We start from the raw sequence: 17637 nt of genomic DNA, 5'->3' as shown, positions 1-17637 counted from the left end.
GAAGGGGTTTTTTTAAGCAGGAGTTGGTTTTCCAACAAAAACACTATAAGAAAAATCAGTTGATCTTAAATAGTGGAATGTATTCCATTGGGGAATATGCCCAGGTTTTTTTGTTTTGTTTGTGTTTGTAATAACACGCTATAATTACTTGACAAGTATTTCCATGTGGGATTGCCCAAAGTGTTTAATATCATCTCTGTGAAATGATGAATTCAATTGGATGCTGAAAGGTCTCATATACTTGTTTATTTTGATAAGTCTGTGGAGACCAGGTGTACTGCCAGAAGAATTATGCACATTCATTGAAAGTTATGATGTAAGAAGTGCCACCTTTTGTTCCCAAGCACTCAATGAATACTGAGTCAGATTGATTACTCTGGCTTTCATAAAAGATAAAGTCACTACTGGGCATTTAGCTTTTTCTTTTTGGTTCATAAAAAGCTCACATTGCAGCCAAAACTAAAAACTATAAAAGCTTGTTGCATTTCCCTCTCGCCGAATTAGCTCTCTAAGCAGCTACTAAGTAACACTTGGTCGATTAAATTGTGCATGAACATAGCTTTTGTTTTCGGGTTGTATTACATAATTCTGCTATGTTTTCCCCTTTTTTCCAATCCACTAACAGTTTTCATTGTGGAGTTGTTGTTCCAGTTGAAGTGAGGTCACACATCAACATTCCGTTCAATCCCATGCTCAATTTACTGACACGGTCTGGACGGAAATCAAACGCAGAGAGTCCGAGACTCCAAGCGTCACAAACCAACCAGAAAACTGACTTTGGCTTCACGCTCTCATAACCCATTCTGACCTGAGATCAGATTCTAAAAATGTCTTCTACATCCTGACAGTTTTCTGAAAAAGCTATGTTTCTATGTCAGTCGTTCTTCGATTTTTCTAAAATAGCAGATCTACAAGCTCGTAGCGCGCCACTCGGTGGCGCGCTATGAGCATGTAGATCTGATATTTTTCAATAGCTAAAGCATAACATAATGCTAACACCAAAAGGGGTTCCCGCCCAAAATGGGATAACCCGTTTAGGCCTGACGTCGACATTTAAAAAATGTCTTCTAAAATTCTGACAGTCGGTGGTTCTCAAACTAATTCATGTCAAGGACCCCCAGAATTATCTGTATTTGGCCGCCGACCCCCATCTGAAAATATGTTGTTCCAGGGACCCTCCCCCCCACCCCCAGAAGCAAAGATTTGAGTTAAAAAACGTTCGCTCTGAAAGAATATATATTCAAAGATTTGTACCGCATTTTCACGATTTTTCAAAAAACAGCTGATCTACAAGCTCGTAGCGCGGCACCGAGTGCCGTGCTACGAGCTTGTAGATCTGCTATTTTCCAACAGCTAAAGCATAACATAATGCTTTAAAACACCAAAAGGGCTTCCCGCCCAAAATGGGATAATATTAGTTTTCCTTTTTTCTCTCTCTCTTGCTCCACTTTCCTTTCAGTCGATTTGAAAAGCTTGACTGGTGTTTTTCTGTTTTCTCTGCCCTTTCCAGAGGAAGAATCACGTCCACCTGCTGCTCAGCGTGTTGCTGTTGGCGTCCTGGGGAGCCGTCCTCCTGGCCGCGCGCCTCTACTGGATGGGCAACAAACCGCCCAACTTCTCCAACTCTGACAACCCGGCCGCCGACCACCCGTCGCTGCTCACCCGGACGCTCACCTTCCTGCACCTGCCCGCTGCCAACGTCTGGCTCTTCCTCTGCCCCGACACGCTCAGCTTCGACTGGTCCATGGACGCCGTGCCCCTCGTCAGGGGCCTGGCGGACTGGAGGAACCTCCACACGGCCGCCTTTTACCTGGGGTTCCTGCTCCTGGCGTGGTTTGGCCTCCGGAGTACACACCAGCAGGTGGCGCCAAAACACACCAGGGACACCAACGGCAAAGTGCACCACAATCACGTCGCCAACGGGAAGAACAACGGGAACGCCAACGGACACGGCTACACGCACGGCGGCGGCGACCGGGAGCACACGGCGGACACCGACTCCCCGCACGTGGAACCTCACGGTGCTGCTGCCACCGCCGTGCAAAATGGCGCCTGTGAGGCGAGGACTCCTCCTCCGCTGCCCGCCAGCGAAACGGTGGCGCTGTTCTCGCTGGGCATGCTGGCCATCCCCTTCCTGCCCGCCACCAACCTGTTCTTCTACGTGGGGTTCGTGATAGCGGAGAGGGTTCTGTACATACCCAGCATGGGCTTCTGCCTGCTGGCGGCCGTGGGCATGAGGTGCCTGTACGTCCGCGTGCAGTGCAGGTCGTCCCGGGCCGTGCTGGTGTACTGCGGCGCCGCCCTGGTTCTCTTGTTCGGCGTGAAGACGGTTCTGAGGAACCAGGACTGGCAGAATGAAGAGATGCTCTACAAGTCAGGCATTTATGTCAATCCTGCTAAAGGTAAGGCCTAACACAAAAATACTTTGGTTGCCGAACCGACTCTATTAAATATGTGCGACCCAGATTATTTTATTGGCATTTGGTGAAAAAAAAAAAAAAAAAAGTCAGAATGCGACCGAGTCAGACCAAAAACGTCTTTGATCACTACAATTCTCTTTGGTGAGACCACGTCGGACATCGGTGTTTATTTAATCCGATGTCCAGATGTTTTTACAGGAGGGGGGAAAGTATTTAATGTTTACTATAGTCCATCCTGCACATATCACCCTCTCGGTCCTGCACCGCTGTACTGATCAATGTACAATCTCTCTCTCTCTCTCTCTCTCTCTCTCTCTCTCTCTCTCTCTCTCTCTCTCTCTCTCTCTCTCTCTCTCTCTCTATGTCTCTCTCTCTCTCTCTGCGTCTCTCTCTCTCTCTCTCCTTGTTGGATGTGATAATGCTTCCAGACTGTTTCAGAAGCACTGAATTATTCAGTGTGAACTTTAAAAAAATGTCTTCATTTCTTCTTGACTCCGAACACAGAGACATTCTATTCACAGGTTCAACTCTGTGCTCCTTCAGTTCGAGTTCTGTTAGTCTCACAGATCAGAGCTCAGGAGTGAAGCAGACATTAGAACCCTTTAAGCACGTGTAAAGCAACACTTTCCAGCAGAACTCTGAGGGTGTAAAAAACAGGCCCATCAGGGTCTGATTTAAATCAACACTCGTTTTTACATGAGTTTGTACAGCTGGGTTAAGTCACAATTCCCCTATACTGTCACGACACAGGAAGACACATTGACTTTATTTGCGTGCCGTTTGTCCCAAGTTATTAATTCACATTTGTATGATTGATCCTGGCTGTCTATGTCACGTTAGTGGTGTTGATCTGTTTAACATAACTGCCACACATAATAACATTGGACGCTATGAAATAATTGATTTCGTTTCTGCACTCTATCAAAGTAGCTAAAAAGCTAGTCGATAAAGATGTGTCTTTGACACAGAGATGGGTATTATTGACAACAAGATATTAAAATGTAATCAATCCTCCTACTTCTACTGTAGGGCGGCGGTGGCTCAGGGGTAGAGTGGCTGGATGGTAACCGTAAGGTTGCCAGTTCGAACCCTGTGGGCTCCCCCAGAGTTACTGTCGAAGTGTCCTTGAGCAAGACACTGAACCCCTAATTGCTCCCGATGTGCTGGTTGGTGCCTTGCATGGTTTCCGCTGCCATCGGTGTATGAATGTGTGTGTGAATGGGTGAATGTGAATGTGAATGTGTGTGTGAATGGGTGAATGTAATGCACAATCTCTGTAAAGCGCCTTGGATATCAGTGGGCACAGTATTAAAACAAACCTAATCCATTGCAGCATGTGACAAAAAGAAACAACCCCAACAACAATGAAGAATTAACCCATTTTGGGCGGGAACCCTTTTTGGTGTTTTAAAGCATTATGTTATGCTTTAGCTATTGAAAAATAGCAGATCTACAAGAACTTGTAGGTCTGCTATTTTAGAAAAATCATGAAAATGGGCCTCAAATCTTTGAATATATATTATTACAGAGTGAACATTTCAACATATTTTCAGATGTGGGGCGGAGGCATATTACATATAATTTTTGGGGTCCTTGACATGAAATATTGAGCACCACTGGTTTTTCAGAAAACTGTTTTGAAGACATTTTTTTAAATTTCGACGTCAGGCCTAAATGGGTTAAAACACGCCACTTGCGTCACGGTGCTCAACACTTCTGTCTTTATCCAAGAAAATGTTCCACATAATCCCTTGGACTGATCCTTTGTTTTCCCTGCCATGTCAGCGTGGGGCAACCTGGGTACTGATCCTCTGTTTTCCCTGCCATGTCAGCGTGGGGCAACCTGGGTACTGATCCTCTGTTTTCCCTGCCATGTCAGCGTGGGGCAACCTGGGTACTGATCCTTTGTTTTCCCTGTCATGTCAGCGTGGGGCAACCTGGGTACTGATCCTTTGTTTTCCCTGCCATGTCAGCGTGGGGCAACCTGGGTACTGATCCTTTGTTTTCCCTGCCATGTCAGCGTGGGGCAACCTGGGTACTGATCCTTTGTTTTCCCTGTCATGTCAGCGTGGGGCAACCTGGGTACTGATCCTTTGTTTTCCCTGCCATGTCAGCGTGGGGCAACCTGGGTACTGATCCTTTGTTTTCCCTGATATGTCAGCGTGGGGCAACCTGGGTACTGATCCTTTGTTTTCCCTGCCATGTCAGCCTGGGGCAACCTGGGTACTGATCCTTTGTTTTCCCTGCCATGTCAGCGTGGGGCAACCTGGGTACTGATCCTCTGTTTTCCCTGCCATGCCATGTCAGCGTGGGGCAACCTGGGTACTGATCCTTTGTTTTCCCTGCCATGTCAGCCTGGGGCAACCTGGGTACTGATCCTTTGTTTTCCCTGCCATGTCAGCATGGGGCAACCTGGGTACTGATCCTTTGTTTTCCCTGCCATGTCAGCGTGGGGCAACCTGGGTACTGATCCTTTGTTTTCCCTGCCATGTCAGCGTGGGGCAACCTGGGTACAGATCCTTTGTTTTCCCTGCCATGTCAGCGTGGGGCAACCTGGGGACTGATCCTCTGTTTTCCCTGCCATGTCAGCGTGGGGCAACCTGGGTACTGATCCTCTGTTTTCCCTGCCATGTCAGCGTGGGGTAACCTGGGGACTGATCCTCTGTTTTCCCTCTGTCATGTCAGCGTGGGGCAACCTGGGTACTGATCCTTTGTTTTCCCTGTCATGTCAGCGTGGGGCAACCTGGGGACTGATCCTCTGTTTTCCCTCTGTCATGTCAGCGTGGGGCAACCTGGGCAACGTCCTGAAGAACCAGGGCCAGATGGAGGAGGCCGAGCAGGCGTACAGGAATGCTCTCTACTACCGTAGGAACATGGCTGACATGCTGTATAACCTGTGAGTATTTACATTATTATTATTTGTTTTAATATTTTTTATCCCACGATTTTTCACCCCTGTGTCAATTATCTAATGTGATCCTGGGCTCTACACACCCTCCGCCAACCTTGTCCCCATATATGGGGGACATGGGGAGAGCAACGGACTTGAACTCATGCTTCCTTCATGCCCGAGTGTCCAAGTTGCTCCTTTACACCTGACAGGGGGGAGTTTCCCTGGTTGGACGTAGCGCGTGGAAGGAACACGTTATTCCAACCAGTTCCTTTCCCCTCCATCAGGCGCCCCGGCTGGCCAGGGGGAGGCAGTATAGAGACCAGTTCCTTTCCCCTCCATCAGGCGCCCCGGCTGGCCAGGGGGAGGCAGTTTAGAGACCAGGATTGAGTGTTTACATTATGAACATCCTCCTTTAAAAGATTGTTTTTGTATTGTAGTTACATTATTTTTGATAGCTCTGATTTAGGGCTACTATAGAGCGTTGCAGTCCCGCCCCCCCTACCAGGGCCCAGGAATTGATTCCCCGTTCATTTTCTTCATTAGACATTTCAAAAAGTATTTATTTAAAGACCTTTTAAGCCTCATACTAAGCCAACTCGAGTTGTGACAAATCATGACAACAAACACAATTTTTTGGGCCGAACAAATAATTAGAAAGAAGAAGAAAACGGCAGGTTACAACACTTTTTTTTTTGTTTTTCTTCTTTGTAATTATTTGTTCCGCCCAAATTGTTGTGTTTGTTGTCATGATTTGTCATGATTTGTCACAACGTCTTTAAATAAATACTTTTTGAAGCTGCCGTAGCACAGTGGTTCTCAAAGTGGGGTCCAGAGACCGTCAGGGTCTCTTGAGAGGTTTCCAAATGGACCCTTATGGTCCATTTTGGTTCCATTTGTACACTATCCAGTCAAGGTTCAAGGTTGTCTTTATTTGTCTCCCTTGGGAGAAATTTGTCTTGCATACAAATAACATACACATTCACATAAGAAAAACATGATGAAACACCCAATATACAGTACCAAACTGAGATATTGCACACATTCCCTTGATAAAGTACAACTAGTCAATAAAGTGCATTCGGCAATCTCTGATTGAGCATTTTGATTGACAGGGGAACAAAAGAGTGTTTAAATCTATTATACACATACAGTACCGTGGAGTTCTATATCTCCTACCGGATGGCGTTAGCTCGTACTCTCGGTACAACACATGCAAAGGGTCAGATACAATATTCCGAGCTTGTCTCAACACTGCTTGTTCAAAGATGGCCTGGGGAGTGATGGGGGGGGGGGGGGGGGGGGGGGTGGACATGCCCATGATCTTCCCAGTCCTTGAAAGTAAAGAGTTTGAGAACCACATCTGTATCACATCCATGACGTCATGTCTCTCTCTCTGAGAACGACATCTGTATCACATCCATGACGTCATGTCTCCTCTCTCTGAGAACCACATCTGTATCACATCCATGACGTCATGTCTCCTCTCTCTGAGAACCACATCTGTATCACATCCATGACGTCATGTCTCTCTCTCTGAGAACCACATCTGTATCACATCCATGACGTCATGTCTCTCTCTCTGAGAACCACATCTGTATCACATCCATGACGTCATGTCTCCTCTCTCTGAGAACCACATCTGTATCACATCCATGACGTCATGTCTCTCTCTCTGAAAACCACATCTGTATCACATCCATGACGTCATGTCTCCTCTCTCTGAGAACCACATCTGTATCACATCCATGACGTCATGTCTCCTGCTCTCTGAGAACCACATCTGTATCACATCCATGACGTCATGTCTCTCTCTCTGAAAACCACATCTGTATCACATCCATGACGTCTTGTCTCCTCTCTCTGTATCACATCCATGACGTCATGTCTCCTTCTCTCTGTATCACATCCATGACGTCATGTCTCCTCTCTCTGTATCACATCCATGACGTCTTGTCTCCTCTCTCTGTATCACATCCATGACGTCATGTCTCCTTCTCTCTCCCATGCAGAGGTTTGCTACTGCAGGAGAACAAGAAGCTCTCTGAAGCGCTCCACTACTATAAGCTGGCCATTGGAAGCCGGCCAACTCTGGCCTGTAAGTACAGCACAGATACTCTTTTTAGAGTGTGTGTGTGTGTGTGTGCGTGTGTGTGCGTGTGCGTGTGCGCGCGCGCGCGATGTCATCGTTTCTCAAAAGCTCCGTTTCGCATGACTACACTGATCCGGATATTTTGGAAAATCTTCACTTATTTTATTTAGTGGCTGAAAACGCCGTTTGCATGTGGCTGAAAGGCCCAAACGCACAAAAAAATAGCTTTTTAGCAAAAGATCCATATAGGTGTAGCCCAGGCCTTATAGCTACTGCTGCCGGCCTTGAGCAATGTCTACGTCATTATGATCAGCTGTCATATCATGTCCTGATGAATATAAATTATGCACAGTATAGCTTATCATGCAATAAATTAGCTCGCTGTTGTTCCGGGTGTCAACCAATGACAGATAAACAGAACAGTCTTAAAATCCCTCTTTATTGCCTAGTCAGTTTAATTATAGACCTGAACCAGATCACCGCTAGACTCGGGTAATTCTCTTTCAGCGTGGTGCAATTATCCAACCCATTACAGAGCAGATAACGAGGTTAATTAATCAGGAGCTGGAGGAGATGGCAACGACTGAATCGCAACGTGACGATTTAGAACCTTTCTTTCAAGGTCGCACCATTACTCACTGCCTAATTGACAGCTGGATTGTGCAAAACCAGAGTGTGGTTATTAAGCCACATCGCGATAAAGTTTCATCGATTCGCCTCACAGTGCTGGCACACACAAACACCCTGTCATGGAGCTGGAGCTGGAAATAGCTGCTGTTCTCTCTGTGTGGGTTTCTTTCAGCGCCTCTATCTTCCCACGCCTTGTTAGCGGGTTCGTATCTCACGGATACAGTACGTTGTTTGTGAAAAGAAGCATGTGGGAAGAAGGAGACGACTTGTTTGTCAGATTCATGATGACAGTCAGTCAGACACAGTGTCTGTCTTCCGTTTCACAAAACTCCACACGGTGCAATTTCTTCCGTCTGGCTCTTGAATATTTATCTCGTCCGTCCTGTGAGAGATATCCTTCCACATTGATTGTCTATCATTTTATTCTAACAGTCAGTCTACTAGTGAGTCAATTTTGACCGGGAGCATTTCATGAGACAGGTCCACAGAGCCTAATTACTATTTGAACTCTATTGATCGTTACGTGAGGTGTTTCACTGAGTAAAGTGGAGTCCAGTAAATATATTGTTGCAGTCTGGTTGAAACCTTATGTCCAATAACGTTATTTTTCAGGAAATGGTCGAAAGGAACCTAGTGATCCAAATGGATCAAATGTAGTTATTATGGCCTGGATGGCTGGCGTATATAGTGTTCCGGGGATCTGTTGTGGGTTCGAATCGCGATTCCGACTACCTTTGCTGCAAGTCACTCGATCCCCATCTCTCTCTCTCTCCCCATTTCATTGTAGATGGGCTACTTTCACTACTTTTTGTTAGTATAGTATAAATAGTATAGTATAAAATAGGGCATTAATTTATGCACCATATTATATTTCACACTACCTGTTTGTCTGTTTCTTTGTTACTCTATCTCTTTCTACTGTGCCTTTCTCGAAACTGCAACTGATGAGCAAAGAGTTTCCCACGTCTTTACACCTGTATACATGTAGCAATACATTGGAGTTGAGTGGAGTTGATCCACAGTTTGACACAATGTTGGTGAAGGTCTAAACAAAATGCACTATGAAAAGTCTCATTGTAATAACTCCTCGCTTAAACCCATTCTGTGCGGGAACCCCTTTTGGTGTTTTAACTAAGCATTATGTTATACTTTAGCTATTGAAAAATAGCTAAATAGCAGGTCTGCTATTTTTGAAAAATCGTGAAAATGCGGCACAAATCTTTGAATATATATTCTTTCAGAGCGAACGTTTTTTTTTTTTTTTGACGCCAGGCCTAAATGGGTTAACTCCTCACAATGTCTTGCTCTTTGTGTTCTCGTCACAGCGGCCTACTTGAATACGGGCATCATCCTCATGAACCAGGGTCGACTGGATGAGGCCAAACACACCTTCCTGACCTGTGCCGACATCCCTGACGAGAACCTGAAGGACCCTCACGCGCACAAGAGCTCCGTCACCAGCTGTCTCTACAACCTGGGCAAACTGCTGCACGAGCAGGGCCACCAGGAGGTAACAGTCACATGTACAACCTGGGCAAACTGCTGCTAGTAAATCCACTAGTCGACCTTGTTGGTACTACGTTTTTGTTTTGTTTTTTCCCCCCGATTTTGTAGGCCTCAAGATAAGGTAGATTATAGTTCTATTCATCAATGTACACAGTACAAAAAAACAGAAAAAACATAATAGGTCGTTAAACAACTAGTCGACTAGTAAACTAGGCAACTAGTCAACTAGTAAAAATGACTAGAAGGGAATGCCCTACCAGGAGGTAACAGTCACATGCACGTTGCACGTTGCATTCACAGACATGGAGTAGGCTATAGTGCTTTACAGCACCGTTTCCCCAAACATACAGTTGCAAACCATGTTGGGTTGCAGACCTCGTGTATTTATCACGAGTAAATATCTAGTATTTAAAAAGTTACTACAAAAACAATGACAAATATATTGTCTCTTTCTTTATGATTTTCTTCATAATAAAAAAGGTTAAATAAATAAATGAAATGCGTTTATCAAAAACACATTTAATTTATGTTTTGTAATAATAATACAAATCTACAACGTAAGTACACTAGTAACTAAAGTTTTAAAATAAATGTAAAAGTACAATTTTTGCCTCTGATATGTAGTGGAGTGGAGACTCCACTGTGGAGTAGAAGTAAAAGTACTGGAAATTGGAAAATAAAGTAAATAAAGTACAAATACCTCAACATTTTATCTAAGTACAGTAGCCTACTTCTGAACGGGAACCCCTTTTGGTGGCATTATGTTACACTTTAGCTATTCAAAAATAGCAGATCTACAAGCTCGTAGCACGCCACCGAGTGGCACGCTACAAGCTTGTAGGTCTGCTATTTTTGAAAAAACATGAAAATGTAGAGAAAATCTTTGAATATATTATTTCAGAGCCAACGTTTTTAACTCAAATCTGTGCTTCTGGGGGAGGGGTCCCTGGAACAACATATTTTCAGATGGTGGTCGGCGGCCAATTGCATATAATTCTAGGGGTCCTTGACATGAAATAGTTTGAGAACCACTGACATAGAAACATTGGTTTTTCAGAAAACTGTCAGGATTTAGAAGACATTTGTAGAATCGTGCTCAGGTCTACATGGGTTAAGTAAATGTACTTAGTTACTTTCCACACAGCCTTTCCTCCATGCTCTGTATTAGCCTCCCTGTTGGAGAGCTGGCCCTGATTCCACGCTGTGTATTCAGTGAGTGTTAGTGTTCTGTACGGGGTTGAAACTAGCCTTAGTGTTCTGTACGGGGTTGAAACTATAGCCTCTTTCTGTTCTGTACGGGGTTGAAACTAGCCTTAGTGTTCTGTACGGGGTTGAAACTAGCCTTAGTGTTCTGTACGGGGTTGAAACTAGCCTTAGTGTTCTGTACAGGGTTGAAACTAGCCTTAGTGTTCTGTACAGGGTTGAAACTATAGCCTCTTTCTGTTCTGTACGGGGTTGAAACTATAGCCTCTTTCTGTTCTGTACGGGGTTGAAACTAGCCTTAGTGTTCTGTACGGGGTTGAAACTAGCCTTAGTGTTCTGTACAGGGTTGAAACTAGCCTTAGTGTTCTGTACGGGGTTGAAACTAGCCTTAGTGTTCTGTACGGGGTTGAAACTAGCCTTAGTGTTCTGTACGGGGTTGAAACTAGCCTTAGTGTTCTGTACGGGGTTGAAACTATAGCCTCTTTCTGTTCTGTACGGGGTTGAAACTATAGCCTCTTTCTGTTCTGTATTGAAAGACCTCTCCTTTGCTTTCTGTGTGCAGGAGGCCCTCTCCGTGTACAAAGAAGCAATACAGAAAATGCCAAGACAATTTGCACCTCAGAGCCTCTACAACATGATAGGTAAGTGCTGTTTTGTTGTGTTAGTTTTGTCCACCTATTCGAGGGATGACTTCCGCACACCCGGTTCAGTTTTATAGCAGGTGCGTATAGGTCCTGGCAGTACAGCAAACGTTATGAGGAAGGAGGAGAGACCCGCACACTGCCACTTGCTGGTTCAAGAACTTTATTTTAAAGAGTCATATAGCAACGTTTCGGCCTTTCGGCCTTCTTCAGGCATGAAGTTTTGTCCACCTAAAAAGCTTTTTACTTAAGTAAAAGTACCAATACTGCAATTTAGAACTACTTTGTTACAAGCAAGTACGGAATTGAAAATGTACTTGAGTAAAAGTACAAAAGTATCGGCATCAAAATGTACTTGAAGTACTAAAAGTAAAAGTACTCATATTGCAGAATGTCCCATTTCACAAGTTCAAAATGTGAACAAAATCTATTGAAAATAGCAGATCTACAAACTCACAGGCTCACACGCTCAACCCTAATCAGGAGAAGAGCTGGGTGGTGGTCTATCTATCTCCCTCTCGCACTCTCTGGTGGGCCGTGATCTGTTACAGAGGGAGGTTATTTTTGGCTCATCGGGAGTCGGTGTCACTTCTAATTGTACAGCAGTGTTTTTACTCCTCTCTCATGCGGAGCTCTGATGGGAAAACGTTGTGCAACGGCTGCATGCTGTACAGTACAGTATGTCTGGTTGATTCTCCATCAGTTACCAGGTGGAGAGAAGCAGCGCCTCATCTTAAATGGAACAGATCCACGTCTGGTTTTATCGTTGATTTTATTCTGGAACTAGAAGGCCATTAGAGCCGACTCGAGCACGCCAGATGGGTCAGTGGGTCAGTCCACTGATTACGGTTATATATATATATATATATATATATATATTATTTTTTTTTTATGGAGGGACAGACAGTAGGCTGACAGGAAATGGGGAGAGATGGGGGGGAAGACATGCAGTAAAGGCTGTCAGGATCGGGAGTCGAACCCGCGGCACACTGCCAGACTGGATTACCAGCCAAGGTGCCTGGACCACTGAGCCACGGCCCAGGCCGATTACGGATATTTTAACCAACTAGTAGGTCTAATTTTACAATGAACAAGCAAAACGGTAAAATACAAAAATACACATGAACGTTATTGTGTTCAGCCAAATTTGAAAGGTTAAAATTGGGACAACATCACCTGCATCATTTCAGATACCGACGTAATCCTATAAAGGTCAAATAAAGTTAATAAACGTTTTACTTTGCTGTGACCTGAATCATCAGTCTAATCTTGTCCAGCAGCAGAAGAGAGGAAGTGCACAGGGATTTAAATCTGACACCACTTCCATGTCTCTGTGACATGTGTTCACAGACATCATTACACGGTGTAACACCACTTCCATGTCTCTGTGACATGTGTTCACAGACATCATTACACGGTGTAACACCACTTCCATGTCTCTGTGACATGTGTTCACAGACATCATTACACGGTGTGACACCACTTCCATGTCTCTGTGACATGTGTTCACAGACATCATTACACGGTGTGACACCACTTCCATGTCTCTGTGACATGTGTTCCCAGACATCATTACACGGTGTAACACCAGCCACTTCCATGTCTCTGTGACATGTGTTCCCAGACATCATTACACGGTGTAACACCAGCCATCCATACATGTCTCTGTGACATGTGTTCCCAGACATCATTACACGGTGTAACACCAGCCATCCATAACACAAGGCAAGGCGCTTGTTTTCACGCCACCATAAGGTCAGCGAAGGGTGATTAGTCTCTGGCAACCTGTTGCTTACCAAAGATTATTATCAGAGGGGAAACAATCACTCCTAATCCTCCTGAGAATGTGTGTGAGTGCACTCTGTAGTTTAGCTGAAATATAGTTTAATTTGCTGGTCTACTAGGCTTCATAAACCGTGTTAGTGAGTTCACGTTAAATGTTAACCCATTTTGGGCGGGAACGCCTTTTGGTGTTTTAAAGCATTTATGTTATGCTTTAGCTATTGAAAAATAGCAGATCTACAAGCTCATAGCGCGGCACTCGGTGCCGCGCTATGAGCTTGAGACCTAGATCTTGTAGGTCTGCTATTTTTGAAAAATCGTTAAAATCTTTGAATATATATTATTACAGAGTGAAGATTTTTAACTCAAATCTTTGCTTCTGGGGAGGTCCCTGGAACTACATATTTTCAGATGTGGGACGGAGGCATATTACATATAATCTTTGGGGTGAAATATTGAGCACCACTGATACAGAAACATAAGGTTTTTCAGAAAACTGTCAGGATTTTGAAGACATTTTTTTTTCTCGACGTCAGGCCTAAATGGGTTAATGTGTTTGTCACGTACGCAGTGCATTATAGTCGCCGCTTGCTTAATTACGTTCAAATATTGTTTTTGCAATAGTCGCGCCTATTATAATTACTGGCCTGTATGTTGTGGAATTCTTGTAATAGCAGGACTGTAAGGGGAGGGCTATCGAAGGGAAGTCATTGTTGTTTCAGGTGTTGGCAGGCAGAGTCTCTGTGCTGTAAGAGGAGGAGGAGGAGGAGGAGGAGGAGGAGGAGGAGGAGGAGGCAGGCAGAGTCTCTGTGCTGTGAGAGGAGGAGGAGGAGGAGGAGGAGGAGGAGGAGGAGGAGGAGGAGGGTGGGGGTGGTGGTATCGGATTAATGTCTGAAACATCATGGACATTATTGATTCTTGTGTCATCTGCTTCACATCGTGAAGATCAGGATCAGTGTTAAATCGTCTAAAAAATAGCGGACCACTTCCACCTCAAAACACATGACATTGCTACATGTATGCGGTGCGATTGATGGAGCTTTGCAATTTTAGATTTATTTTGATTGTGGATTGTTTATATAGCACCTTTATCCAAGGCGCTTTACATAGATTGTGCATCAATTCACCCATTCACACATTCATACACCGATGGCGGTGGAAACCATGCAAGGCACCAACCAGCACATCAGGAGCAATTAGGGGTTCAGAGTCTTGCTCAAGGACACTTCGACACTAACTCTGGGGGAGCCCGGGTTCGAACTGGTGTATTTTATATTTACATATATAGTTTTGTTGTTCACTGTAATTAAAGTAAAATGTTCTTTTCATAATATTGAAGTTAATATATACTTAATCTATCAAAAAAAATCATATTATTTTCTTTACTTTGGTTTATATTATAATATATTGTTTCAATAATATTTTTTATTTTATTTTTTCTAATTGATTTTTCACTTTTTTTGTACAAAATATAGGTAATCATCAGTAATCGGTGGTCTGGTACTTTCCAAAATCAGGACCACTTTGGTTAAAAAAAACTGTTGCCATGGGTCGGGCTTCACATCACCACAGCAGAGAAGTGTGGCGATCACATCTGTGATCGAATGGCTTAACCCATTCTGAAACCCCTTTTGGTGTTTTAACTAAGCATTATGTTATACTTTAGCTATTGAAAAATAGCAGATCTAAAAGCTCATAGCGCGCATAGTCTGCTATTTTTTTTAAATCGTGAAAATGCGGCGCAAATCTTTAAATATATATTCTTTCAGAAGACTTTTATTTCATTTCGACGTCGGGTCTAAATGGCTTGATGTTTTCCAGTGAGCCGAGATCCCTCTGAACTCTCCCAAACACCTCGGAAACACAAACATCTGTGCTGATTATTTTTATAGGTCTGTCGTTTGAACACGTGTGAACTGTTTGCTTTTGGTAATCCAGCGTCTTCCTATTCCCTGCTGTGTTCCTAGGACACTTCTGCTGGGCGACATCTAAACATTCCGAAACAAAATATGGGTCAAAATATGGGCAATTTGCCACATTTTAACCCACTACTACCTCCTCTGAATCCTCTATGTTCAAATCGACTTTAAGGAGAATGGATCCATAACGGGCAGTGTTGGGACAGTTACTTTTAAAAAGTAACTAGTTACAGTTACTAGTTACAGCATTCCAAAAGTAACTTAGTTACTTTACTGATTACTTACACCAAAATGTAATGCGTTACTGTGAAAAGTAACTTTTTCGTTACTAAAAAAAATAAAAAAAATCACACCCATGTGGGGGTCCCCGGAACTTCCAGACCCACAACAACGCACTCATGGTGCCAGCCCCGTTTCCGGTGAGCCGCCCCGCGTCCAAAACGGTCAAGAAATGACAGAGTTACCGTGTGGAACATCCAGACACGCCCAGGGGGCCGGGCCGGTTCCGACGAGCCGCCCCGCATCCAAAACGCTTGGTGGAGAAAATATGCTATTTCCGTGCTCAGACACAGGGACACAGCCAGCCAGCCACGGACACACATAGCTGTCTATATAGGAGTGGTTGCACCACTCAAAAATAAATAAATGCTCCCACTTCCAGGCCATTCATTCATGCCTTCATTTCAGTACTGTTCATTGGTCATTTTAACCCCTGACCTTTCCTGTCACAGGAGAGGCCTACATGAGACTGAACAAGCTGGCGGAGGCAGCGCACTGGTACCAGGAGTCACTGAAAGCCAAGCCAGACCACATTCCAGCACACCTCACCTACGGCAAGCTGCTGGCCACCACGGTAAGATGACCCTCTCTCTCTCTCTCTCTCTCTCTCTCTCTCTCTCTCTCTCTCTCTCTCTCTCAATAAAAGGCTTTATTGGCATGATAAATATGTTCTACATTGCCAAAGCATACATACAACAAAACAAAAGTCAACATTGCGCACGCAGAGACAACAATTCTCTGCGCACACAGAGACAACAACAAACATCCCAACAATAATGAACAACAAGCAATACAGTAACAATGAAAAAAATAAATTAACAAACTAACATAACAGCAAATTAATGACCCTGTTCAGCCAGATATACCTGTCTCTTCTGTCCACTGGCTGTCCCTCAGTTGATGACAACTCCACACGTATTTTGCTGCCAAAACTGTGCATTTGGACTCTCTCTTTCTCTCTCTCTCTACCTCTGTAGAATGACTATTTTCCACTAATACATTTGGTGTAGAGGGAAAGAGGAGCGGACCTATCATAATGCCTGGCTGCCCCTGGACCTATCATAATGCCTGGCTGCCCCTGGACCTATCATAATGCCTGGCTGCCCCTGGACCTATCATAATGCCTGGCTGCCCCTGGACCTATCATAATGCCTGGCTGCCCCTGGACCTATCATAAAGCCTGGCTGCCCCTGGACCTATCATAACGCCTGGCTGCCCCTGGACCTATCATAATGCCTGGCTGCCCCTGGACCTATCATAATGCCTGGCTGCCCCTGGACCTATCATAATGCCTGGCTGCCCCTGGACCTATCATAATGCCTGGCTGCCCCTGGACCTATCATAATGCTTGGCTGCCCCTGGACCTATCATAATGCTTGGCTGCCCCTGGACCTATCATAATGCCTGGCTGCCCCTGGACCTATCATAATGCCTGGCTGCCCCTGGACCTATCATAATGCCTGGCTGCCCCTGGACCTATCATAATGCCTGGCTGCCCCTGGACCTATCATAATGCCTGGCTGCCCCTGGACCTATCATAATGCCTGGCTGCCCCTGGACCTATCATAATGCCTGGCTGCCCCTGGACCTATCATAATGCCTGGCTGCTCCTGGACCTATCATAATGCCTGGCTGCCCCTGGGGACCCTCGAAGTACTGTATATACATTTTAGGAAACCGCTATTCAGTCACCATGGAGGTACGATCAGCTGTGTTTGTTTAAACCGGATGCTGGCCTGACCTTTTGCAACAGGCTTTCCTCTCAGGGTTTTGAGGGGAACTTTTTTATCCTGGGCTCTACACACCCTCCACCAACCTGGGGAGAGCAACGGACTTGAACTCATGCTTCCTTCATGCATGAGTGTCCAAGTTGCTCCTTTACACCTGACCGGGGGGAGTTTCCCTGGCCGGACGTAGTGCGTGGAAACCGTCATCATATGGAACACTTCAATTACAGATGTGACTATATATTTTAAATCAAATTGTAATTGACCGGTGTTCAGATGATCGAACCCAGATAGGATCCTTTGGGGACTAGAAGACCAGATAGGATCCTTGTGGACTAGACTAGAAGACCAGATAGGATCCCAGTGGATCACATAAGAGTATGGGTCAGAACTAAATGTGACCATATTTGACTGAGAGCCTGCCATCACGCAAATTCCAGCTTTTCACCAGAGGAGAAAAACTTTTTTTTTCTTTTTCCCCAAAATGAGTTAATAGCACAGGCAGACTCTTCACATACTAGAGCATGTCTGAAATAAGTGTCAGAGCT

At 44.7% G+C, this 17637-nt stretch overlaps 1 protein-coding gene across 1 annotated transcript in view; it reads left to right on the top strand.

Annotated features, from left to right (window-relative positions):
• Positions 1-1514: 1514 nt before the first annotated feature.
• The window catches only part of LOC306923128 (protein O-mannosyl-transferase TMTC2-like), a 57765-nt gene continuing 41642 nt past the window's right edge, over positions 1515-17637 (top strand). The window contains exons 1-6 of the mRNA XM_079501152.1: positions 1515-2402; positions 5202-5316; positions 7323-7408; positions 9358-9542; positions 11304-11382; positions 15815-15936. Coding sequence (XP_079357278.1) covers positions 1595-2402; positions 5202-5316; positions 7323-7408; positions 9358-9542; positions 11304-11382; positions 15815-15936 — 1395 coding nt within the window. The 5' untranslated portion in view covers positions 1515-1594. The remainder of the gene's footprint in view (positions 2403-5201; positions 5317-7322; positions 7409-9357; positions 9543-11303; positions 11383-15814; positions 15937-17637) is intronic.

This window comes from Electrona antarctica, assembly GCF_951216825.1.
Source record: "Electrona antarctica genome assembly, chromosome: 5".
Lineage (NCBI taxonomy): Eukaryota > Metazoa > Chordata > Actinopteri > Myctophiformes > Myctophidae > Electrona > Electrona antarctica.
Note: the sequence above shows the minus strand (reverse complement) of the source record. Positions and strands in the feature narration are given on the sequence as shown.